This window comes from Polypterus senegalus, chromosome 4 (assembly GCF_016835505.1).
Source record: "Polypterus senegalus isolate Bchr_013 chromosome 4, ASM1683550v1, whole genome shotgun sequence".
NCBI classification, from domain to species: domain Eukaryota; kingdom Metazoa; phylum Chordata; class Cladistia; order Polypteriformes; family Polypteridae; genus Polypterus; species Polypterus senegalus.
This window is the reverse complement of record NC_053157.1, coordinates 169,265,028-169,291,692: the sequence shown is the minus strand read 5'-3', so window position 1 is coordinate 169,291,692 and position 26,665 is coordinate 169,265,028. Positions and strand designations below refer to the sequence as shown.

At 37.5% G+C, this 26,665-nt stretch overlaps 1 protein-coding gene across 1 annotated transcript in view; it reads left to right on the top strand.

Moving 5' to 3' along the window:
• Nucleotides 1–10,368: 10,368 nt before the first annotated feature.
• The window catches only part of mgst2 (microsomal glutathione S-transferase 2), a 32,374-nt gene continuing 16,077 nt past the window's right edge, over nt 10,369–26,665 (top strand). Inside the window, exons 1-3 of the mRNA XM_039751656.1 lie at nt 10,369–10,522; nt 19,273–19,372; nt 24,970–25,040. Coding sequence (XP_039607590.1) covers nt 10,474–10,522; nt 19,273–19,372; nt 24,970–25,040 — 220 coding nt within the window. The 5' untranslated portion in view covers nt 10,369–10,473. The remainder of the gene's footprint in view (nt 10,523–19,272; nt 19,373–24,969; nt 25,041–26,665) is intronic.

Sequence of the window (26,665 nt, the reverse complement as noted above, 5' to 3'; positions counted from 1 at the left end):
GGCAAGTCTGGGTGCAGAATTGTGTTCAAGAATCCAAGAAACTCCAAATTATTTTTTAGGAGTCTATTTCTGATGTGTATGCTGTAAATGTGGCACATGGTGGCTGGAGGTTTACCTTCCTGTCTACCAACAATTCACCAATCAAAAATAGTACTCATTAGAACCTACCTTCTCAGTTTTGACAAGTAAAAGTTAAAGTTTTTATTTCAGTACTTACTTCAAGTTGCTCACGTTACTAAAATAAGTAAATTAAGTAATATTTAAATAAATCCATAAAGGAATAAACAACAAATATATGTTTCATGACACATTTAGTTATCAATATTCATGTTTCATGTTGTCATTAGTTTTTATTTTATCATATTTCACATCATTTGTATTTATTTGTGTATTTATCAATTATAATGTATTTATTTAATTTTGGTCAAAATATTCCTCCCACATACTTGGAATGTTTTAAGCATATTTAAGTATACCCTGTTAGATAACTGTCAGTACTTAGAAAGTATGTACAACTTGTTTAATGGTTTTTCAAAAATATTAGCTGGGATGAAAATTAACAAGGCAAATGGCCCATTGGCATCTAATCTACAACTCCAACTTCATGCTAATATGTACATCTTTTGTGGTCAGCATCTCTTATTAATGGAGTATTATACTGTATCAGCTACATCTGCTCTTCAGGTATACACTTTATTGGTATTTTTTAACACAATGCATAACTGCATTTCTGTGTCTACCTGTAAAGAGCATGTCTGCTCTGACAGGGAAAGGGAAATCTCTTTGGTTTTGAAAACAGAAGGCTAAGTGGGGACATACAACTCTTAATGACATAAAATAAATTAATCCAGGAAAATTCTTTAATCCAAATAGTTAATGCTCTGCTCTAATACATCACTATAAAGTAAGGCCATGTGCATTGAAGGCAGTAAACAGTAAATAATTTTTCTCATAAAGTAAAGAAGGAAATATGGAACATATTTTTGGCTTTTATAAACTATCTGGATGATATTTTAGGGAATTTACCTATTAGCTAAGCAGATAAGCTTGATAGTCTAAATCTTTTTGTCTTTTTGTAATTTTTATTGATTATTGGTCTTTTGTGGAATGTACCTTGAAAAACAATTAAATAAATACATTTAGTAAAATATAATAAACAATGACATCTGCCTGGGGATGGCATCAGCAATAAGTTACCAACTTCAGAGCCATCTGCAGGCAGGTTTATAAAAAAAAGGCAAGCTTACTAAAGTCACCATAAATTTTCAACTAGTATGATGACGGTGAGTTGTCCAAGTGCAGTGAGCTACCTAAAAGAGCAATGTAAAAGAGCAAGAATCCATTGGATCTGTTCAGGCGAGCACCAGCACAGTTTTACAAAACATTTACTGAGAGTAATCGTGGACGCATCCTATCTTAATCTGAGTCTGGACTAAGGTGACCTCTGTGTGGACCATGCAGATTTTCATAGATAACTGTATGCCTTGACTGAAGAGCCAAGAACATAATTATAAAATGTACAAACATTTCCTAATTTTAGTCTAAAACTAGTCAGGTCAAGCCTTGATGGAGTTACTGTTATATATGTGCAATGTGTTATTAATTACAGGGTTCAATTATGCAGCCATGTGCTGTAGGTCTGCTTTTTGTGAGCTTAGCTTGATTGCTTTGGTCTGAGAGGTGTAAAAGAAAAGGAGACAATAAAAAAGGTTTTTAGGGTGTTGCACTTACCAGCCGTCCGCATCTCCCTCTTAGACATAAAAGTTACATTAATTATTGACATTTTACTTTATATAAGCACCACTCAAGAATATCTTTTATACCACGTTTCAAAGATCTAATGGGTGAAGAATCCAATTGGAGTTATTGTGTTTCTTCAATGTCAGTTCAACCCCTCACTCACATATCAGCAACTGTTATACACAGCTGAAGTTCCCTTTTTAATATGTGTACTTCAAATTTGAACTTGGTGAAAAATTCCAACTTCTGCTTTCAAGTGGAAAATCTCTACTTTCCCATTTTCTTTCTTTACTCTTCTTTGAACATTGTTCATTCTCATGGTGTTATATGTTTTATTATATTCTTACACTTACCACTTACCATACAATATATGTATATGTACAGTAGGTAGTGTGGTGTAATGTCTAGTGCAGTTGTCTTGCAGTTTAAGTGTCTTACATTCAAAAACTGGTTTAGGGCCCATTCCATCTAGATAGAATGGGCTTACAGTGGAGAAGGACAAACAAACTGTAATTGCCTTTACTACACTACTGGCATGTGGACTTATCTTGCTCAGTTGGAAGAATCCTAACTCACCTATTCCGTCATTGGGTAACTGATGTTATATATTATTTGAAAAAAAAAATCAAATTCGCACGTAGAGGATCTGTACAAAACTTTTTCAAAACCTGGCAGGATCTAATCAATAACATTTTAGAATAAGCATTTAAATTGCAGAAGCAGGTTCTCTCCCCTCTTTTACTCCATTTATCTTTATTCATTTATTAATTTCTCTATTCACTTATCTTTACTCGCATAAAGTTTTACACTGCTGGCTTAGCTCACTTTCTCAGGGGTAGGGGTTGATTTGTTTCAAACCTTTTTTTTTTTGTAAAACTTGAGTTGTGTATGGAATGTTATTTGATTTTGATAAAATCAATAAAATGAAAAAAAAAAAGAATGCTCCCTATATCAACCAATGGGTGACAGACATGTTATTTGGGGTGGCTGTGAACTTGCAGTTGCCTTGGTGCCGCTGCAAACCCAACATGCAGCACCATCTAACAGTGTGTGGACATCGTTCTGGAGCATCTCATTACAAAGGTCTTCATCAATAGTGAGCTTTTCCACCCGCTCAAATATGCTTTTTGTCCTCATCCCATCTGGTGGACAGTACTGCAGTAACCGTGCTCACTCAACAAGACTGCTTAAACCTTCTACCCCCAGGCTGTCAGTCTCCTTAATGTCTCTACTACTTCCTGCTGAACTGTAAACTTCTTCCTTTTAATCCTTAACTCTGCCAATATTCTAATATTTGTAATTAGTTTGCGTAATAATGTTGTTTAATAACCTGATAACTAAGGAAATAATTTAATATTTAAATAATTTAATATGTTTTATTGTATGGCAATCTGTTTTGCACTGTCTTGTCTTCAGTTTATAAAATTATGTGTGATTGCACTGTGGGCCAGAACATATACAATTTCATCTCACAATGTACTTGTACATGTTTACAATGACAATCAAGAGTACCTGACTTGACTAGACTTATTCTTTGTGTCTTGAGCTGATTAACAGCTAAGTATAACAATAATATCAAAACAGGCATATCAGACATCTACTGTAGAAATTTTTAACTATTTTACTCTTTCATTTATTGTGGATTTGCAACCCAAAAAGATATCCATAGATGTTCTGGATACCAAACACGAAGCACAAAATGAGCCTAGAGGTAATAATTCAACATAAAAGTCCAGAGACAGATAACCAAATGCACACAATTTGAAGACCAAGCACCCTTTATTAAATGTAAAGAACTAATTAGCTGTTCACGTGCTAAGAGCACTAGGGGAAATGGGATTTGTATATCACATCTTCCAATTGTGTTATGCTCATGTGTGTTTCTATTGTTGATTTACTGGTTGATATTAGCTCTGATTTAAAAAAAAAAAAAAATCAAAGAAGCACATTAAGATAGTATGACATCACCAAAAATACAACGTGCCTCCCAAGTGTGGTTTCTGGCTGAGCTGTTTAATATTTTTCGTTATATCAGAGTTCAGTAATTAATGTCAAAACTCTACAAATTCTGGTTAACAGAGTAATCTCCAAATTCAAGCATTTCAAACTGCCACTAAAAATTTCTCATAAAATTTCCCACTGGGAAATCTGTCCATATTTCTGATACCATGTAAATGCAGAATTGTGCACTTTGGTTCCCAAAATTACGAATGACATCCCTTTTGGGCTGCCTACATTTACAATTATTGTGTTTAACATGAAATACACATTACGCATATAAACAAAGACAATATATGCATTACACAAAACATTATTACCTATGTGTCATGTCTCTGTATATGCTGCTTGCTGACATGATAAATATCAAAGCCTGAGTCAATAATATGCACTGTTAATAATTGTGTAAAAGTGTGATGTATGTTTCTGTGGTGCATACATAATCCTTTGGCATGAGAAAAGTGACATTGAATGCCATAACATAGCTGAATAATTGCATTATTTCAGGACAGAGGAGTATCTCACAGCATACTGGCTTTTTTAATAAGCTAATTCTTTGGACCACATGCCTAAAATTTTACAAATTCTTGAGTGTGTAAGTTTGCATGAAAAATGCAAATCAGAATGATCCAGCGACATTTTGAAACTTCTACAGGATCTGGATATTTTTCAATACATTCTATGCATTTTTATCAAAAAAATGGGTGAAAATGAACTCCATGCTGCACATTACAAAGACTGTTGAGAACCTGTTTAGCTGCTGAACCTTCACTAGTTGTGCATACAAAAATGGAGCTAACAAAAAATATACACAGGAGTAGAAGGGTCAGAGAAGCAGGTGTAACTAAGAAGGCTAGATGAATTGTGAAAAATCACTCACCTGATGAGATCATGGGCAAATTATGAGAAGTCAGTTGTTGATTCAGTATATGGTCCTTAGCTGGCACATTTTTATCTTTCATAGTATTTGTGAATTGTTTAGACTGAACACAGAAGACAAGTCAGTGTCTATGATCAAGTGAATTGAAATTTATGACAGTTTTTATCTCGATTCAACAATTTTTCTAAAGGTTAGGTGAATAAGGATTAAAAAACCATGCTGGGCTGAATAGCTGAGTCTTATCCAAACTTAATTTTTTTTCTAATTAGACCAAGCAGACCTTTGATCTTCATGTCTCTGGGAACATTTTCAGAAACAAAATGAAATTCATTTACCTGTTCTACTTAAGTTAATTGCTGACAACTTACTAGAAGAAATACAGTAAATATTCTTTTTTGAGCAGAAATGACTCTTGATGTTTGATTTTTAAATTCCCAGGTGAATTATACTGCATATGAGAGTTCTGCTTGTAATATACTTACATGTATTAACACTGGCACTTACTGCACCAAAGAATGGCCGAAGTCATCTGTAGTGCTGTATTGTAAAGGTGGTCAATGGAACCAGATTCATGCCAACCTAGACCAGATAAGCACTTAATAAACGGATGAAAAGCTGTGCTTAATGTGATGATAAAACAACTGAGTGTAAGGATTAAAATAAAGAATAAAAGGGATGTGTTTTTGACAGAACACAAGACTAAAGATTTTAAACACTACCCTGCAAAGTTCTTCAAACATTATATCCATTAAATGTAGTTCAAATTTCTGTTGAATTATTAAAACCATTTGAGTCAAGTTCTAATAACTTTCAATGTTAACATTAAATTATGATGAGAAATAGACCATTCAGAAAGAAAATGCCTCATCAACCTCCGTTCACCTAAGTCTTGCAAATTAATATCAAGTCAAGTTTTGAAATCTCCAAAGTAAAACAGTTTGTCACACTGCTTACTATATTTATTCCAAGTACTGTATTTATAATTCTCTGTGTTTAAAATGTTTGTGCAAACTTCATCCTTAAGCAGCTTCCGTTTGCACCCCCATGTTATTGTAAAGATTAGTAAAGATCTAGGAAATAAGAGCAAACACTCTCAAAGTAAATAAAGTTATATTTGATTTGTGAACACACATGTGCTTCAGTAGTTACGAGTACTTGAGTCAAGTCAAGTTGGGCAGCATGCACTGGTACTGTGCGTTGCCACACCCACCACATGACAAATCAACTCGGGATCCTAGTTGGCAACCCCCCAGGCAGACAAGCAGTCCAGTCCCACCCTCCGGAAGTGACCCTCTATCTGCTGCTGCCAGGTGTTACATGGGTGATCCCTTGGCCTGGTGCAACCACTTAGGTCCCCAACAATGAGGATTCTACAAGCTGGATCACCCTTGGGGAAACGCGCCACATGGCTGTAGTGCCGTAACTGACACTCCCTTATAATGCAGGTAATGTGCCTCATTTGGGACTCCAAGAGCAACTGCTCATTTGACACAAAGTCAAACCAATGGTACCCAGGGATTTTCCGGAGAGACACAGTAGCAAAGGAGTCCAGTCTTCGTCTCAGGTCATTGGATAGCGTCCATGTCTCTCAACCATATAGCAAGACAGGAAGCACCAGGGGCCGAATGTATAAACGGTGCGTACACACAGAAATGTTGCATAAGAACTTTTCCACGTTCAAATCGCGATGTATAGAACCTACACTTGGCGTAAAGCCACGCACTTTTCCACGGTACCTAATGCCTTGTCGTACGCAAGTTCTCCGCTCGGTTTTGCAAACTGGCGGCACCCAGCGTCAAAGCAATGGTACTGTTCTTGTGTGATTACTCATTATTTTCATGACGCGGCTTTATAAATACACAGAAACTAACCGCAGATTGTTTATTAGTGTAATGCATCTGATTGTAATTAACTCGTAACAATATAATGGTCCAGAGAACAGCCATAGTATTCCAAATACCATAACTGCTTTAGCGTTGTTACTCTCACTTCTCCTTCTTCTTCTTCTTCTTCTTCTTTCAGCTCCTCCCGTTAGGAGTTGCCACAGCGGATCATCTTTTTCCATATTACTCTCACTGCACGACTCGGAGTATTTATATCACTGTATCTGAGTGTGAATCACAGCAGCAGCTGATCGGAAAGAGAATTATCGGTATACAGCTTTAAGGACACGCTGTCTCAGCCACTGCAAAACGTTTTAAAGCCTTTCCTGTACAGAACTCGCGGTTCAGAAACAGTTTAATCCCAAGAACTTTAAATGCACTCAATCAATTGCTCCTTGTAGAACGGTTTGTACTTATAAGTACAATCACCCCACTGTAAACTTGCACTACAGTTATAATATCTCACAACCTGGCGCACTTTATAAAGCGCGATTTACATAAGATGATGATATCATTTTTAAGGTGAAATGCAGCAAAATATGTTTGTTAAATTATACACATAAAACTTTAACTTCATTTAAATAATCTATATTCTTCACTGGGAGTGTCGTGAAGGATAGAATAATTAAACATGTACTACGAAGATATTTCAATGTTCTTTAAACGTTTTGAAGAATCGGCGCTAAGCTTACAGATGGCTTAACGTCTATTACAGAGCTGATTGTGTGGCGATCGGTTACTTGGGGAAAGAAAAGCACTGACTGCAGTGACGGCTACGCCAATATATATTGAATATAAAACAGAAAAGAAAATAACAACACAGCTAAAAACGCAGCAACAAATTTCGACAAAAGATAAATGCTTGTCATGAGCACGAGGCTGCTATGCAGTGTCCGCAACGGACGTGGCCATCCACCGTGATAAGCTACCTTACTGACATTGGCCGACGAAGGAGCCACCGATTCTTCCTCTGCCCAGTGCCACCACAAGCCTAGAGCCGCCCCTGAGTACTGCTGCAATAAATTATTTCATCGAAGTGAAACACATGTTTAATAATGTGCTTTAACTCCTATCATCATGAAAATGACATCACGTATACATCTCAGTATTTTAGTTATTCAGAGAGCTGTAATATCACGAATGTAATGGACTCTGTGTCCAGTTGGAGGAAGAGAGCCAGTTTAAGAAGCAAGTAGTGATTCACACACATAGATCACATACGAGTAGAAGATCAAATACAAAACAAAGCATTTAACGTGCTACTTTAATTACGATGTGATTTGAGAAACTGGTTAATTAAACGATTTTAAGATGAAGTTTATAATGTTCTACTAAATGACAAAATAAACTACGTGATTAAAGTGGAAATGTCGAGATTGAAGTTGACATTTCGTGCTTTTTCCCCACCGTGTGCCTTTTTTCTCTGTACCCTAATAAACTTTCATATGACACTCAGACAGTGGGCTTACAACTCTTCTTTTCACGGCAACTTTGATATGTGACTTCTTTTTATTTCCGGCACTTTACGATTTTGTGAATGTGAGCTTTCAAGTTTCTCCAACACGCTATGTCACTTGATCAACTTCATTTTGTTGATTATACCACGGTTTATTTGAACAAATAGTATGTTTTTCCTTTGCCTCCACTTGGTATTCGCTGACATTCTTATATTTTCCCCGTGCTTTTCCCATTGTCTTTTCACAGAAGGCTGCGCTTAGGGGCGATTTATATTGATTTGCATATTCAAATAGGCGTAATTGTGGGAGGATTTGGGGCGTTACATAATGCGCGTGCACGATTCACGCTGATCGGGATTTATGTAACGGAAGAACGTGGAAGTTGTGCGTAAACACATTTCGGCTTTTGTGCTTACGCCATGTTATAGTGCGAGTTCTACGCACGGCGTTATACATGAGGCCCCAGGACTCTAAAGACTTGGACCTTCATCCTTTTGCATAAATATCGGGCGCGCCTCACACCCCTTTCCATAGACCTCATGACCCCCCATGATCTCCCAATCTGTCTACTGACTTCATAGGAGGAGTCACCAGAGACATGAATGTCACTGCCAAGGTAAGCAAACCTCTCCACAAGGTCAACACTCTCTCCGCAAACAGACACACTGCTGATTGCTGTACTCAAGAGGTCATTAAAGGCCTGGATCTTGGTTTTTATCCAGGACACTCGCAAGCCCACACACTCAGACTCCTCGCTCAGTCTCTCTAGCATCCCAATCAGAGCTTCCATTGACTTCGCGAAGATCACTGTGCCTCTACAAAATTATAACTAGGCATGGAATTTTACAATGAACAATAAGGTTCTTTGCACTGTGAATCCAACCTGCTGATTTTGGTAATCACAAGGGTAATATCCATTTTGCAAATATGCTTATAGAACCTGTAAAATCCCATTTAAGGGTTTTAGCAAAATCAGGTGCAAAACAGTAATTGCTATGTTACAGTGCATGCTCGAGAAGAAATCTATACCAGACCGACCTTTGTGCCAACAATTTTGCACATTTTTGCGATGATTAGGAAAACCGGAGAAAAACCCAAAAAGACACAGGAAGGACATTCAAACTCCAGACAGGGATTGGCTGAATTTGAATCTAAGCCTGTTCGTGTACAGTAAATCATTAAAACAAATTATAGTTTCATCTTTAAAGAAGGGATTGACTTTTTTGGCTTCCTTGTGCTGAAATGGAGTAGTAATGCTAGAGAACTGCATCACCAATTGGAATGTTCTAATCCTGTAAACGCTAGAAGTGACTCTATTCCGTTAGGCCCTTAACCGGTAATTGCTTCGTCCTGGGTATGACCTTAAACTGCATCCAGCCCTGTAAGCAGGTCCTCCAAGTTACAGGATGAATTTGGGGCCTGGTGGCAGGATTAGCTAGGGTTGCCAGATTGGAAAATTAGAAATACAGGACACTCTTAAAATCTGTCCCTACATTACTATATATATACATTTACACATTCCCCCTACACACCCAGAGCAATATATTATATAAAAGTAGAGAACATAAAGCAAGGATTTTAATGGGTTATGAGGAAAACAAAAGTAAAATCATTTTAAAATTATTGAATACAAGCTAAAAAAATTATGCAAAAGTAAAATCAATTTAAAATATTTATTTAATACAGGCAGCAGAGAAATATTATTATTTAATACAGGCAGTTAGAAAAAAATGGTCCATGGTAAGTAGTAACTAAACACTTTGTTGACACTGTATGTTGCACTGCTGATACAGAACTGCACAGCAGCGCGACTAGAGACCAAAACGCTAACAGTGTCGCTGTCCTAAGCAACCATAGCAACTGAACAAGTTGCAAACAGGCAGCAAACACTAGTTTCCTCGTTACATTTGGGTTATTTTCATCAAGAGAATCCGAGAAAAGAAAGTATAATTACATATAAAGTTACAACTAAGTGCCGTAAGAAGGTAGTAAAAATATATTTGTATTACGAAATTTGAAAATGAACTATAAACGGGACATTTGGGTGTCCCTGAAAGGTCTGTACAGGGCAGGTGACAAAATGATCAAATATGGGACGTGTCCCCTATATAAGGGACGTCTGGTAAGGTAACCCTAGGATTGACACTCCAGCCAACCATAAAAACTACACATTATTCCAGTGTGGTGCTGAGGTGTCACCCGCCGCATTCGGGTCCAGGGAGTTCGCCGCGTGGTGGGTGTGAAAACTTAAGTTGTAAAGGAAATCGTAGGCATTTTTATGTTATAGGTATCATGCAAAAATTGACAAGTTGGTAGCAATCAGGGCGGTATCTGCTGATCTGCATCCACCGTGCCGGCAGGTCTTTACCTCCCCCAAGCATATGTTTACAGGTGCTGCTCATACACAGGTGTGTCCTTCCGCATGTTTGGAAAGTGTCCGCTCGCCTGAGTAAATAAGCCAGGAGCCCGGGCGAGGCGTCAGAGTCGACAGCGTGTAAATACCACGGGTGCAGAAATGCCACTGCTTCTATCTGCCGTGTCGCTCCTCTCAGCCTTTCACCTCGGTAAGAAACAGACACGAAACAACGGGAACATAGTGACTACGTGAAGATAACAACTTGTGAGTCGTCGGGGCCTGCCCGTTGTTTCTCATAACACGTTATTTTGACTTTTTAGCCCCTTTGGGTCACACGGTTATCTGCGCAGAGCACACAAGAAGCAGACGCAATTTACGTTCACCGTCGAACGAACGGCGTTCTTGTGAACGCAGCAGCTGAACGTTTTCCTTTCTATACTTCGTTTAAAGTTAAATATGACTGTAATGAGCGTTACGCGGTTTTATTTTTTAGAAAACAACCACCCCGTCTTATCCGAATATTAGTTTCGGAAACTGCGTATTCTAATTCAGGAGCTCCTGTTCAAGGAGTATATTGGGGGAAGCAAGCGCACCGTCATATCCGAGAAGACGCTTGTAACGCACACAGGCTACTGCTTTAATCCCGGAGATGTTGCTCAGGGTGTCGTTGCAGCGTGAGCACGGTGTAAAGGAGTGGCTCCAACTGAGGTAAGGACTGTGGTAAGAGGAAGGTCTTTGGGGGCACTTATGAAATTATCTGGCATTCACGATCTATGGGCCTGCACTGAATCATCGCTTAAACGAGCCGAGCTGCATGCTGGATCGAAATGGACTTTATACTACAATGTAGCAATACTTGTAGTGCAACTACCGTAAATCATTTAGAGGCGCATTTTTTTCCTTTTAAATCCTGACAGAGTCGTTTAAAGCCGTGGGTGAGAATAGATCATGCAAAGGACTTGTTTCCACGTTCATGGTCCTTAACCTCCTATTTTCTGATACTGCCAGGACAGCCCTCCAGCAGTCCAAGGCTCTGAACTGAATTAATTGGGCCTGGGAATGTGAGGTTAGGTAAATAGAATGGGAAGTCTGGTACTTCGGCACATTTCTTCTGCAGATTACTTAATATCATTGCTGGTGCCCCTCGCATTTTAAAACCGATTTCTTCTGAGCTGGATCCAAGTAAAAGAGTCTATTAGATTTCCACTGCAGCATTCTTAAAAAACGTATGCCACATATATGATTAAAAACAGCCCACATGGGCATCACTGTTGGTACTCCAATATTATTATTTTGCAAAACTAGATTTAATATCAGCAGAGGAGTCGGAGTATGCAAAGAGGTCACACTTAGTGGCAACAAGAGAACCTGTCTTTTAAAATATTGCCCCAGTATCCACAGAATAAAAGCAGTAAAGCGTGTGTGTGGCTGAGAGGTAACTTGACAGACCTACTGTAGGTAAATCCAGATATTAAGAGAGTTCTTTCCTCCCAGTGCCGCCTGATTGTTGTACACAATTGTTTAATGTTTATTCCTTTTTTACTAAAAGAAAACAAAAAAAGACATTTTGAATGTGTGCGTTTGTGTGTGTATACAGTATATATTGTATATAAAATGTGTGTGAACTAACATTACTGTGTGTATACTGTATTATAAAACACATTTATTTTAAATATTTATTCATGATAGAAATGTCCACAGTAAATATTTACTGTATGTGTGAGCCGTTGACACTACAGTATGTCTGTGAGGCTAAATAGGTAAATGAGTTCTCAACAACTTTAAGAAAAGATAATACAATAACAGCTTGTAAGAACATAAACTAATTTAATTTCTTTTATGTAGCTCAATGGAACTTTTCATTATTAAGTAGGCTGTATTACTGGCTTCTAGATTTACCTTCTTACTGGAAACGACCAACCTTTTTCCAGTTTCTATTGCCTTGTCAAACAAATCGGTTTCCTTATGTATATGTTAATTTATAAAGTTTAAAATTGTAGTTTACCTGTGAGCTTTTTACCACACTCTGAGTCTTAATTTAGTAGACAGTGCTATAATATAAATAAATCAACATAAACCGAGTTGTCCTTAACTACTATTTAAAGGTTCTTTACAGAGCACTACTGATTAAATATTCATTAGGGGCATCATCTTAAAATTTAAATAAGCCTAAACAGTAATAAAATGTATATTCTATAGACATTTTTTCTTTCATGTAAGACTTTACTAAGTTGTTCTAGATGTAGTGATAAGTCAAGCAAAATGATGCCTTTAATTTCAGTTATACAATTAAAGGTATCAGTTTGCTTGACTTCTCATTGCATCCATAATGGCTAACATGGTACAACACCCTACAACTAAGTTATTATAGCAGATTTTAATTGTAAATCACATTATACTGAATAATATAACTGAACAAACAAAAGTCTTATTTTACTAATTTTTTCCCATGTGAACACGGCAACTGTTTCATTGTACATTGTTACAGCTTTTGAGCTTGACAGTGCATGAGTATTAAGATTTATGACTTAATTCACATATTCCCATTACTCAAGTCAATAAACATGTTTAAGGTATGCTTTATTCTAGTCAAATGCTACAGTTTTAAATGCTGTAAATTGAGATATATTGTATTTTTTTTCTTTACTTCGCCTTATACAACTTCTTGTATTAAGAATTTGTTAGTTTTCACATACCCCTTGGGGTCAGAGCACAAGGTCAGCCATTATACAGCGTCCCTGGAGCAACTGAAGGTTAAGGGCCTTGCTCAAGGGCCCAGCAGAGTAGGATCTCTTTTGGCAGGGATGGGGATTCGAACCGGCAACCTTTGGGATACCAGTGCAGATCCTTAGCCTCAGAGTCACCACTCCGCATCATGAGCAGTTTCCCTGCTCTACCTTTTTTAGTATTACTTTCTTAATGCACTGATGTCTTGTATTACACCGTTCCTTGCTGCAGTATTGTTTGCTCTCAGTTTTTCATACAGCTTGTTAAATAAACTGTGGCTCTGAAGCTAGGGCTCTGTGCTGCAATTGGAAGGTTACTGGATCTAATCCCATAAATGCCAGGAGTGATTTTATTCCATTGGGCCCTTGAACAAGGCCCCTAACCTGTAATTGATTCATCATTAGTATGATGTTAATCTGCATCAGCCCTGCAAGCAGATCCTCCAACTTACAGGAAGAACTTGGGGATTGGCACTCCAGCCACTCTTCCAATGTGGTGCTGAGGTGTCACCCGTTGCACTTGGGTCTCAATCCAGGTAGTTCATTGTGTGGTGGGTGTGGCAACATGCTATCAACGCATGCTCCCAGTCTTGTTAAATGACTATTGTTGACTGGCTAAGCATTCCAATGTACTAGTTACACAAGGCCATTAGAATATCCTGAATCTTGAACATCGAACATGAACAAGCAGTTCACAGTATTATTTGACTCTACATGGATCTAATATGATTCCACAAAAGCTCATTGATTTCAGGTTAAGCATTCAAGTGAAAGAAAGCATAATAGTGGCTACTGTTTGACTTTTCTGATAGTAAATAAGTAAATGGAAATACCTCAGTCTCGGTCTGTGGGACCTTTTTTATCCTGATATATTCCTTCAGTACACAGGCTGAGTACATCAACAAATATTGTAACCTTATAAGGTAATGTACTGTAGTTGAACAAACAAATTTAGGGTTGCAGTTACAAATAGATTAAATACATTTTAATGTGATGATTGGCGGTGGTGCAGTGGATAGTGCTGCTGCCTCACAGTTAGGAGACCCGGGTTTGCTTCCTGGGTTCTCCGTGCGTGGAGTTTGCATGTTCTCCCCTTGTCTGCATAGGTTTCCTCTGGGTACACCGTTTTTCTCCCAAAGACATGCAGGTTAGGTGCATTGGTGATTCTAAATTGTCCCTAGTGTGTGCATGCTGTGTGTGTGTGTGTGCACGAGTGAGCGCCCTGCCCGGGGTTTGTTTCCTGCCTTGTGCCCTGTGTTGGCTGGGGTTGGCTGGCTCAAGCAGACTCCCGTGACCCTGTAGTTAGGATATAGTGGGTTGATAATGGATGGATGGATGGATGTGATGATATACAGTATGCAAATTGTTTAAAATTTTTGAAATTTTTACCCGTGTAGGTAGAAGGCTGAAATTTGTCAGGCTTATTCCTAACAGCTTACTTAAAAAAGTTAAGCAGGTTTCATTTCGAAATTCTACACGTAATGGTCATAATGGTCGACGACGTCCACCATGTTGAACTTTCCTATTTATGGCCCCATCTTCACGAAATTTGGTAGGCGGCTTCCCTGCACTAACCGAAACCAATGTACGTACTTATTTCGATGGTATGACGCCACTGTCGGCCGCCATATTGAACTTTCCAACGTCACTAATTTTCCAACTTCCTGTGTAGGTAGACGGCTGAAATTTGGCAGGCTCATTCCTTACAGCTTACTTACAAAAGTTAAGCAGGTTTCATTTCGAAATTCTATGCGTAACGGTCATAACGGTCAACAACGTCCGCCATGTTGAACTTTCTTATTCATGGCCCCATCTTCACGAAATTTGGTAGGCGGCTTTCCTGCACTAACCAAAACCAATGTACGTACTTATTTCGGACTTATATTGAACTTTCCAACGTCACTAATTCTCCAACTTCCCGTGTAGGTAGAAGGCTGAAACATATCAGGCTCACTCTTGATATCCGGAGGAACATTGTGTCTTATGTATTGAATGACTGGGACAGGTTCAAGGTGTGGACTGATGATGGTACAGGAGATAATTATTCTACACAGGAGCACTAGAAGAGTGAAATGCTTAAGCCCTTCACCTGTGCATCTGCATGTGAGTTGATGGCTGCTGGTGAATTGTTCGGTTGTCGCTTTCAAGTGTACCGAAATGGCCAAATATTTTACACCTTTTGACAACCGCCAATGCCTCTTAAACATCTTAGATTGACAGGTGACGATTTCAGTAGTCACACTTTGATGTTTATGAATGTTTAAACTCTCAAAAGCTGGATGTGAAGTTATCGATGAAACCGGTTGTATACTTACAATGCTTGACAGATGCCAAATGTCTCTTCAACACAAGTCCTAAAAATACTGTCGTAATTGAAACAAACCATGAAACTCAAACCGATTATGACAGCAGCAATCCAAGCTGTGAGATTTGAAGCAAGGTTATTGTTCACATGGCCAACTGTACATGGTCACGCTTGGTCATATTACAACCGGAGGGCCGAACTCACAATGTGGTATACAAAGAGATCCTTAACAAATAATTATTGGTATATTTTCCCTCAGTTTAAAAAGGTTTAATTTTCTTCTTAATAAAAATTTTAAGGCAGTACTTCGCCGCTGCGAAGCGTGGGTATTTTGCTATACTGTATATACAGTGGTGCCTTGTACTTTGAACAATTGTAACTTTGAATGTTCCAGAGTTTGAACGCTAAATTCGAGAGAAATTTGATCTGGAGTTCGAATGATGCTTCTATGAGGAGCAGTCAAAAAAGTTCCCAGAATTGTGATATAGCGGGAGAGTGAGAGATCAGATTACGCACACGTTGTGGAGGGGAGCTCAGCACATCTTTGTACAGTCTGGTGGTTTGTGATTTGTACCTGTTGTACAGTTTCAGGTGGTTGTTGCACCACTGTTGGAATGTCCAGTTAGGCAGGGTGGTTGAACAACAAAATCCTACTGACTATGCCAGTGTAAAATTACACAACAGAGGGAAATTGCTGCAGCTAAATCAGGGCACCCCATTTAATGTCCATCCATCCATTTTCCAACCCGTTGAATCCGTACACAGGGTCACAGGGGTCTGCTGGAGCCAATCCCAGCCAACACAGGGCGCAAGGCAGGAAACAATCCCGGGCAGGGCACCAACCCACCGCAGGACACACCCACCCACTAGAGACAAATTAGAATCGCCAATCCACCTAATCTGCATGTCTTTGGATGATAGCGGACTTCCAGGTGGCTGTTCAAGTACAGTGGTGGATGGAAGAGGCAAGGCTTGTGACAATACCAGAAGCGATGCTAGTTGTTTTCTGGTGCTTTCTCCCCCATTCTAAGAATAATGGAAACCATGTTTGTGGCAGTCCTTCACGCTTTCTCTCCTGCTCAGTGTTTCTCCCAACCAGTGCCCATGAGATACTCTCTAGGCTTGCATGAATGACCCTTATACACTGATCAGCCACAACATTAAAACCACAGACAGGTTAAGTAAATAAGACTGATTGTCTTCATACAGTGACAACTGTCAAGGACTGGGTTGTATTAGGTAGCAAATGAACAGTCAAGTCTTGAAGGTGATATGCTGGAAACAGAAAAATTGGACTTTAGCAAGTGCCAAATTGTGATGGCTAGATGACAGGGTAATAACATATTCGAAATGTGTGGTGTTTCTTGTATGCAGTGGTTAGTTCCTACCAAAAGTGGTCCAAGAAAGTACAACCAGGTGCTTATGTTTTGTTTACCTGGGGAAGGGATGGCAGCAGGATGCATTATGGGAAGAAGGCAAGTCAGCAGAGGCAAAGTTCTGCTGGGAAATGTTGGCTTACTTTGACTCCTTTCACCTACCTAAAGATCTTTGCAGACCACGTATACCCTTTCATGTCACTGGCATTGCCTGATGGCAGTGGCCTCTTTCAGCAGGATAATGCACCCTGCCACACTGCAAAAATTGTTCGGGCATGGTTTGAGAAATATGACAAAGATTTAAGATGTTGACTTGGCCTTTAAATTCCCCAGATCTCAGTTCAATTGAGCATCTGTGGCATCTGCTGGTAAAACAAATCTGATCCATGGAGACCCCACCTCACAACTTATAAGACTTAAAGGATCTACTGCTAATGTCCTGGTAAACAGATACCACATGACACCTTCAGAGGTCTTATGTATATGTGTATATATGTTTGTGTATATATATGTAATAATATATATATATATATATATATATATATATATATATATATATATATATATATATATATATATATATATATATATATAAATACACAAACATATGCATACATACATGCAATGTTTTTTAAGTTATACTTCTTTCATTATTTCTTAGTTTGACTTGCTGTTCAGTAACCTTATGATTTATGGTTAGAAACTGACTCTGAATATACTGGTGCGAGTGCTAATGGCCCTATACCCTTTGCTAGATGGAAGGATTGAGAAAAGTGCAGGATGGTTGAGGTCCTTAATAAAATTTTGCCTTTCTAAGGCAGTGAGTGAGTGTATGACCTGAACTCTAGTGCAAGTGAGTGAAACACCCCCAGACTCCATGTGCATGTAGAAAGTAGCAGGACAGCAATCCTCTTATTGATAAGTCCTGGTTGGCGCGGGCGGAAACCTTTGCAGGGTGTTTCTGCATTATAAAGTTCTCCCATCTCCTTGAACGCAAGCAGAAGAGAACCAATGCATCAGCACCTTTCTCTTCCCTGTAGTTTAAGTCGTAGCAGGTAATTTAAATGATGTTCCTAACTATTAAGTTATAAAACTTTATAAGGAAAACAAAGGGTTGTCTAGATATGCACTTATCCCGTGGCATGTAAGCAGATGTCCACAGAGCAAATAAACATTTAGGGCGCTATATAAATAAATGTATTATTATTATTTATTTACTCTGTTTAATTAATACTGAACCACTGTCATAACTGCATTATCTTCAAATGATAATGATTCACTATTTCATTGTCACCATAATTTACTAGGGTGAGCAGTCTTCCTGATTTCAATCAATGTGTACTGATAAATAACTGAAGATATCAAAATGTCCTTGTTTTTAATGGGCTTGCAGTTTTTAACAGCTAATAAAACACTTCTCCACCGAAACAAACATTGTCACGACATGAACAGCGTGTACACACTCCCACTTTCCCATAACCCGTTGATGCATAATTATATGCATATACAGTAATAGCACAGTCAACACTCTAAAGGGGAAGTTTGATTAAGAACTTGTGTTAAATTTGCACAGCACTGCAGCAAGGACCAAGCTGCAGACAAAAACCAAGATTACATTTATTTCCACATCAAGCACTGTGCTCAATCATGCAGATTCGTTTGTGAAAGCATTTTTTTTTCCTGTACCCTGATCCCTCTCTGATGATGAGTTAAAACAGGCATTAAAAAAAAATGAAGATGGGCTTTATGTTTGGCCATACATGCTTCATAAGTGTTTTGGTTTAGGACTTTGAAACATTCACCTGATATCCATAATGTTCAGTCACTGTAAGTTTGCCTTTTACTTCTTTTGTTTCCTAACATTTGTCATAACTGAATACTTTTGTTAGTTCCATTTAATGAAAATTACAAAGGCCAGGCATGCTCAAACAAAAACGGAATTAATTACAAAAGCTTTCTTAGGTTAATTGGCAATTGCAAATTGTCACTGTGTGTGAATATGGTGTGTTTGTGTGAATGAGAGAGGTGTTTGTGATGGTTTAGTGTCCTGTCCATGCTGGTTTTCAGCCATTTGACCAATCCACAACCCTGAAATGGATTGAGGAGGTCCTAGAGCCTACCTACTAAGCTGAGTTCATTGAGAACTACACCTTAATATTACACTATACTATGTATACATTTTGTAAATCGTTAAAAAACATAATGCACACTTTCTTCTAGATTAATGAATCTTTTGTGGCTTATGCAGTTTTTGTAAAATGCAAAGCTCAACGTGTTTAATTGCAGCATTTAAAGAAAGCTGGTTACAAACCACCTTACTGCCTTAGAGTACTAATATGAAGACTGTATATTGACTTGCCAAAAGATATTTCTCATTTTGTTAGTGTGTAAGGAAAGAGAATTGTTTTTGTATGACACTGGTATTTTGTTGAATTATATAAAGTATCTTGGCTGTTGATATAACTTTATATTTAGAAACTTTTACCATAAGTTTTTAAGTTCTAGTTTTTCATGTTTCAACTGATTTGCATTTTATTTAATTTCCCTCTAGGTTATCTAACTAGGCAGGTGGGCAAGAGCAGGTCAAAACATGGTATTATTCCCCCCGCTGTTAGTGGGGCTCCAGAATTTGAGAGGACTTTTCGAGCACAGTAAGTTTTAATGTTGTTTTGTTGTGTGTTTTTTTATTTTTTTGTGTGTGCCTGAAGAAAAAAATGCTACAAAAAGTAGTGTTTTATACTGTAGCTGTTTAATTGAACATACTGTTGGAGATGTAATTCTTCAGGTTGTTTTTACTACAAGAACGAGTAAATGTAAAGTAGTATTGCATAGGTAGATAGAACTTTATTTGCCCAAATAGGGAAATTTGGCCTTTTACAGAAGCTCTGTAAATAAATAGATAAGGGCAAGAGTAGGTTTACAGTTGAGTATGAAAAAAGCTTGTATTATTATTTATTAATTTGTGTTATTATTTATGTATTTGTTACACATGAGCTGTATCTTAAGTGCACTGCTTCTTTTGAGTGAATAAGGCCATTGTAATAATCATATCCTGCATGTCTTTTTCCATATGGACAACTGTAAAGCTACTTTAGTCAATCCATGTATTATATATATATATATATATACACACACACACACTCAGTCACTGGCCACTTTATTAGGTGCACCTTGCTAGTACTGGGTTGGACCCCCTTTTGCCTTCTGAACTGCCGTAATTCTTTGTGCCATTGAGTCAAGATGGAAACATTCCTTAGAGATTTTGCTCCATATCGACACAACAACATCACACAGTTGCAGATTTGTTGGCTGCACATCCATGATGCAAATCTCCCATTCCACCACATGCCAGAGATGCTCTATTGGATTGAGATCTGGTGACTGTGGAGGCAATTTGAGTACAGTGAACTCATTGTCATGTTCAAAAAAACAGTTTGAGATAGATAGATAGATACTTTATTAATCCCAAGGGGAAATTCACATACTCCAGCAGCAGCAGCATACTGATACAAAACAATATTAAAGAGTGATAAAAATGCAGGTAAAACAGACAATAACTTTGTATAATGTTAACGTTCCTAACGGGTGGAATTGAAGAGTCGCATAGTGTGGGGAAGGAACAATCTCCTCAGTCTGTCAGTGGAGCAGGGCAGTGACGATTTGAGCTTTGTGATATGGCACATTATCCTGGTGGAAGTAGCCATCAGAAAATGAGTACTCTACGTCATAAAGAGATCAACATGGTCAGTAACAATACTTGGGTAGGTTGTGTCTTTTAAACAATGCTTAATTGGTACTAAGGGGCCCAAAGTGTGCCAAGAAAATATCCCCCACACCAGTACTCCACCAACACCAGCCTTGGTTTTGTACTCAGGCACTCCGTTTTGTTTTAATTGATTTGTTTTCATAGCTTCTTGAGTCGGTGGACCTCTGTTAAAGAGATGTTACTAGTCTAGTATACACAGCGTATAAAATCACACTGGCCATCGCAGAGTTGTAGTACATGTAGAATATGTCACTACACACATTAAAGGAACGCAGTCTCCTAAGGGGAAAAATGCTCTTCTCTTTGTTTTCTATAGTTCCTTTGTTTTTTAAAACCAGTCCAACCTGTCATTGTTGTTGACATAAAGTGCTTGCAGGAGTGCACCACATCTACTGTACATCAACTTCTTGAATAGTGACAGGACATGGAGGCCCTCTGTTATGTCAAAAATCAATAAGCAGTTCCTTGATTTTGCTGATGTTAAGTTGCAGACAATTCTGTCTGCACCAAGAAACAAAGTTCTCCATCTGACTCCTATACTCTGTCTTATCCCCCTTTTCAATACTCCCCATAAGTGCACAATCATCTGAGAATATCTGCAAGTGAAATGACCGATTTTAAGTCTATCTATAATTAAGTTTATAAACATGCATAATATATAAAAATGCATTTGTAAAATGGATCCGCTGCATTTCTTGCTTTTTTCTTGCATTTCTTGCTTTTATTTCACTGCTGCTATATTTTTGGCTCAGCTAAGGTACAGAAAAAAAAAACAGTTTTTTAATGTTACATCAGAATACATGAAATTGTACAGAAATATGCTGTAAAAAGTCAAAGAAGATTATAGTTAAGATTACAAAATTCAGAATGATAAAGAAAAATGTAGACTGGCAAATTAGGGAATAAATATCATACTGTGTGAATATATAAATAATATGAGACTGTCGTTAACCCTAAATGGCCCCAATAAAGAAATACTGACTGGAGAATTGACACCTCATCTGCATAATAAGAGATGGTTTCTGAAAATAGAGGAGTAGGAAAGCACAAGTAATCAGGAGATAGCACAATCTAACTCGGGCAAGGCAGAAAGAAACAGAACTAATTCGCTACAGCAGGCACATCATTGGTTATGCATATGACAGATCGTTTATTATGGTGATTAAAATGTAGAAAAGGTAAGTAACAATCTCTAGTCCGGCTTTGTAATGCAAACATGCTGATTAAGACCTCATATATTAAATTGGCAAAAACCACTTCTAGATAATATCTTCTTATGGGTTTATCCCATGAGCTTTAAGAATACAGTATCTCTTCATACAGCTGTATATAATTGTTTGTTGAAATGAAAAACTGTATTAACTATATGCACTAAGAGAATGGGAAATTGCATTGACTGCAATACCTTTTCATTTATCATTTCTAAGAAAAATACATCATAATAACAAAAAGTGGAAGAGTGGTTAATTTTTGTAGAGTATACTGCATGTAGTATAGAGGAACACTTTGCAGTTATTTGATGCCATTTTATTTCTAAGATCCAGCCTTGTGTCTCTTGCTGCCGAGTTAGCCCTTGCTCCCTTTTAATGTCATTTGCTATTAAATATGTTGAAACATTTATGGTTGGTTGGATAAAGATAACTAATGAAATGTATAAGAAAGTGCCCTCAATAAGTGAACAGCACGCATGACCTAAAAATGTTTTGAGTTTGCAGTTTTTGACCTTCCTTTTAATGAAGTAAGTGGTTTATTCATTTGCACATTTCATGTGTTGCTTCATGGTGTTATTAAGGGATTGTTAGAAGACACTAATAATAATGGCGCTTGCATTGTCATAGTGCACTTTCAATTATGGGGTTCTCAAAAACAAGATAAAAGTTTTAGGGTCTTCCCAAAAGGGCTCTAAAGCACAATCTAAACACATGAGGTTGGGTGAATTGCTGAGTCTGCATATCGCTTCAGAATGAGCTATTTGTATATTACCTGGACTTTGGTTGGGGCAGCAAGGTTATCCATCTAAGTTTCTTAAGCATAGGGGTAAGGGATTTGAAGGCAGTGGTGGTCTTATGGCCTTGAAGATTCACCCTGAAATTCCCAAACTCTGAACCTGGTGATGGTGCTTGAAAGGACTTTGTTAGCTGTTATGTTTCTAAAAAAAAAATTATATATATATATATATATCCCTGCGTGGAGTTTGCCGTTTGTTCTCCCCGTGTCTGCGTGGGTTTCCTCCGGGCACTCCAGTTTCCTCCCACAATCCAAAGACATGCAGGTTAGGTGGTTTGGCGATTCTAAATTGGCTCTAGTGTGTGCTTGGTGTGTGGGTGTGTTTGTGTGTGTGTCCTGAGGTGGGTTGGCACCCTGCCCAGGATTGGTTCCTGCCTTGTGCCCTGTGTTGGCTGGGATTGGCTCCAGCAGACCCCCGTGACCCTGTATATATATATATATATATATATATATATATATATATATATATATATATATAATGTATATCCATCCATTGTCTAACCCGCTGAATCCTGTATATATATATATATATATATATATATATATATATATATATAATGTATATCCATCCATTGTCTAACCCGCTGAATCCGAACACAGGGTCACGGGGGTCTGCTGGAGCCAATCCCAGCCAACACAGGGCACAAGGCAGGCACGGTGCCAACCCACCGCAGGACACACACAAACACACTGTATATATTTAAAGCTCCTCTCTTCTTATTGTGCATATATCTAACTCTGCTTTAACTTTCAGTGAAATTCCTAGACTGACATCATGGCATGTTCCCCAACTAAACAATTAAGACCAAAAAGAACTTAACAGTCCAGTCCCAATTCTTGTTAAATATTTTGTCTTATTAAAATATACAGCAAAATTCAATGAAATTAAACTACAGTATATTGTGTGCATATATATGGGAAATACAATAAACTAACTTCATTCCTGTCTGTATAGCCTATATAGCACAATTAAATTGTAAGTAAATAGACCTTGCACTATAATAGAGATTCTGCCCATCTTTTCTGTCTTTAAAATAGTAATGTGTTTTAATTCAACAAACGTCTGTCTAGACTTTCTAGTCAAACTTTGAACATGATTGCTATTTGTTTGTGGTTCTAGCAAAGCTAAGCCTTTAAATTCCCTTCTTTCAAAAAAACATTTTGTGGTAATTCCACAGTCATCCTTAACACTTTGTTTTTTCTCATCCTTAATTTAATAACCCAGTGTATCCTAAATTAATAATATACATGTAAAAGGCAATGATACTATGTAATTTCTTTTTAATTAAATTTTATTCTCTTATTTTTTGTTACATTTAGCAAAAATGTCTCAAACTTGTTTACTATTTAATTACCTTTTAAATGCATACCTAACTTAATATACTAAAATATTAAAACATTTCATGTAAGTAAGCATGGAAGGTGGGACATGATACATCTGAGGTAGACTCCCTATTTAATACACTGTAGTCAAAAATATAGGACCATTACCACTATCCTCTAGTCATTACATACTTTGCTAAGGACACATATCAGACATTTCTCAATGATCTGGATCAGCAGTTGTTTGTTTAATTATTACCAATTTCAACTGAAATCTCAAAAGGTCATGTGCTTTGTTTCTCACAGTTTTTTAGATATGGAGTATTGCCAGCCCATTTTTGACCTGAATGGTTTGCTAGGAAAACTTTTGCTAGATGACCAAGGTGGCTTGTCTTTTTTTTACAGAACATAGATGTGTGTATGAGTGGGTCTTGGAAAGAATTCACCCTGTCCAGTGTTGTTTTCTGCCTTGTGCCTGAATAAGCTTAACTTCCCACAATACTGTGCTGGATAAAGCAGATTTCTGATAATTCATAGGGGTCTTGACATCAGCTGATGATTTTTTAATCTGTCTGGATAAATGAAAGTAACAAAACTTTAAAATATGCAGTGTTAGTCAATTTGAGTACTTCACAGTATATTGATATCTATCCATTATTATACCTGCTTAGTCCAGTTCAAGATGCAAATCAATTGCAGGACATATTCACACTTACAAATGCAGGACCATTTTAAAATGTACTTTGCACATCTTTGAGATGCTGGAGAAAAATTTGAGTATCCAAAAAAAAAAAAAAAGAGTTGTATCGGGTGGAGTCCAGGCCTAGATGTTTAACTTTTTTTAACCAATGTTTTTTTTTTTTTTTAATTTGACTTGAATTGCAGGTGGCTATGTTTGCTTGAACAAAGTAACAGGTTTTGAATTGTTATTCTATTAAAGGAGTAGAAGTTCCTTTGGATTTGGATGTTTTCTTTAATCATTTAGCTTACAGGCCTTTATATTGTACTATCTCACTTTTTAAGTTTAAATGTTCATGAATGACTTTAAACATGTTGATTAAGCAGATGATAATAAATGGGTAAATACTGTATGTAGTGATACAGTATATACCTTCTTCCTTTTTAACCATTTTTATAATTGTATTCTTACAGTCAAAATTGTGTGGAGTTCTATCCTATATTCCTTGTGGTTTTGTGGACTGCTGGGTTGCATGCAAGTGAAGGTAAGTGACTTCTCTTTATAACTGTAAAACCTGATGAATAGATAAAAGAGATTAAGTGCAATGTCCTGAAATACAGTGTCTTCAGAAGTAGTCACTCCTGAATTGAACAAGTCCAAAAGTTTTGGGTTACTGTTTTTAATTAATTGGGTGATAGGAGAACGATTCTGAGACTCCCAAGCATACCAACTAGAGAATAGTTGTACTAAACCAATGTAAATTAAAGGGATACATATTAGCAGAACCAACAGTAGTATCCCAACTTATATTTTATCTGTGGAGAGGCTGTTGAACCTAGCTACCTGAAAATACTACAATAACACACTATCACTTCCTCTCTTCAGTAACTTTATTAGTCAAGCTCATACTTCATCTCATGTCCCATATGGTGACCCTGACTGGTGTAGAGTATAGAGAAGAACAACCCTACTCTGAATTTAATTTTAGGGGTTAGGAACAATATGCAGGATTGTAGACATTGCATGTTAGAGTGTCCTTTTTGTGGTCTCAGAAGCCAATTTTCCCCTTATTCTGCTGTTTTACTTTAAATGTACTGATGTCAATGCAGGCATCATCTTGCCTGCCTTCTTCTGTCTTATCAGGGCCCAAGCTGTGTCATGTGAGACTTGCATGCTGTTATCTATTATATTTTTGTGAATAGTACAGGGTTTCTTATAGGTTGTTATGAACTGGTCACAGTTACAAGTTTCAAGTTTTTGGCTTTTAGGAGGTGCTGTCCAGTCAGCAGTGTTTGTTTCTGACTCATTTTGAATGCATTTTTGTACAGTGGCTACGACATTCAATGTAAAAGGTTGCCAGTTCAGTTTCTGCTTGTGACTCACTGAATCACTTGGAGCAAGTTACTTGTCCAGCCTGAGCTCTGTAAAAAATATCTGTGAACATACATACCATGAACTTGCAGGTTCCCTTGGATGTCAATCAAATGTAAAACATATTAACAGTATATGTTATAGTATTATTATAGTATGTTAACAGTAATCTTAAAATGTCAGGAAGTAAAATACCTTCTTTAGTTAACCGTACTACCCTTTGAATCTAGTAATTTGTAGAAACTCTTTTGGTGGTGATTCCAGCTTTGGGCCATCATGCAGGCTTTTGTATTTGAATTTTCCATCTATAGTTGGCAATTTATGGTTATTGTTCTTTGCAGATTTACAGAAGCTATAGAAGCAATGTTATCAAACCACATTTGTCAATCTGCTCCACATAGTTTCATAATTTCACCTTCCAATTCCAAAGGTCAGAAGTGTACAATTGACAGTATTCCGGGGGTCATTGTCCTTTTAGATTGTGAATCTTCTTCCCAGTGATACTGGTTTTTCTCAAGGATGTGCCTGTGTTTGGCTTCACATCATTTTCTATTTATCCTGAGAAGTGTTTACATCTTTTAGACTGAAAATCTTTCCCATAACATATTATTAAGAGTTTGGTGTTTGTTTTATCAGAAGGCCAGAATTTTGTTTCTATATGATGCCAGCTTGACATTTACTTTCCTGCAAACTCCACTCATGCTGATGTATGTCAAATTTCTCAGAAGTAGTGTCTTTCTTCTAACCTCTCTTAGAGGCCATGAATGGGATATGTTGCAGAAATGACTGACTTATTGC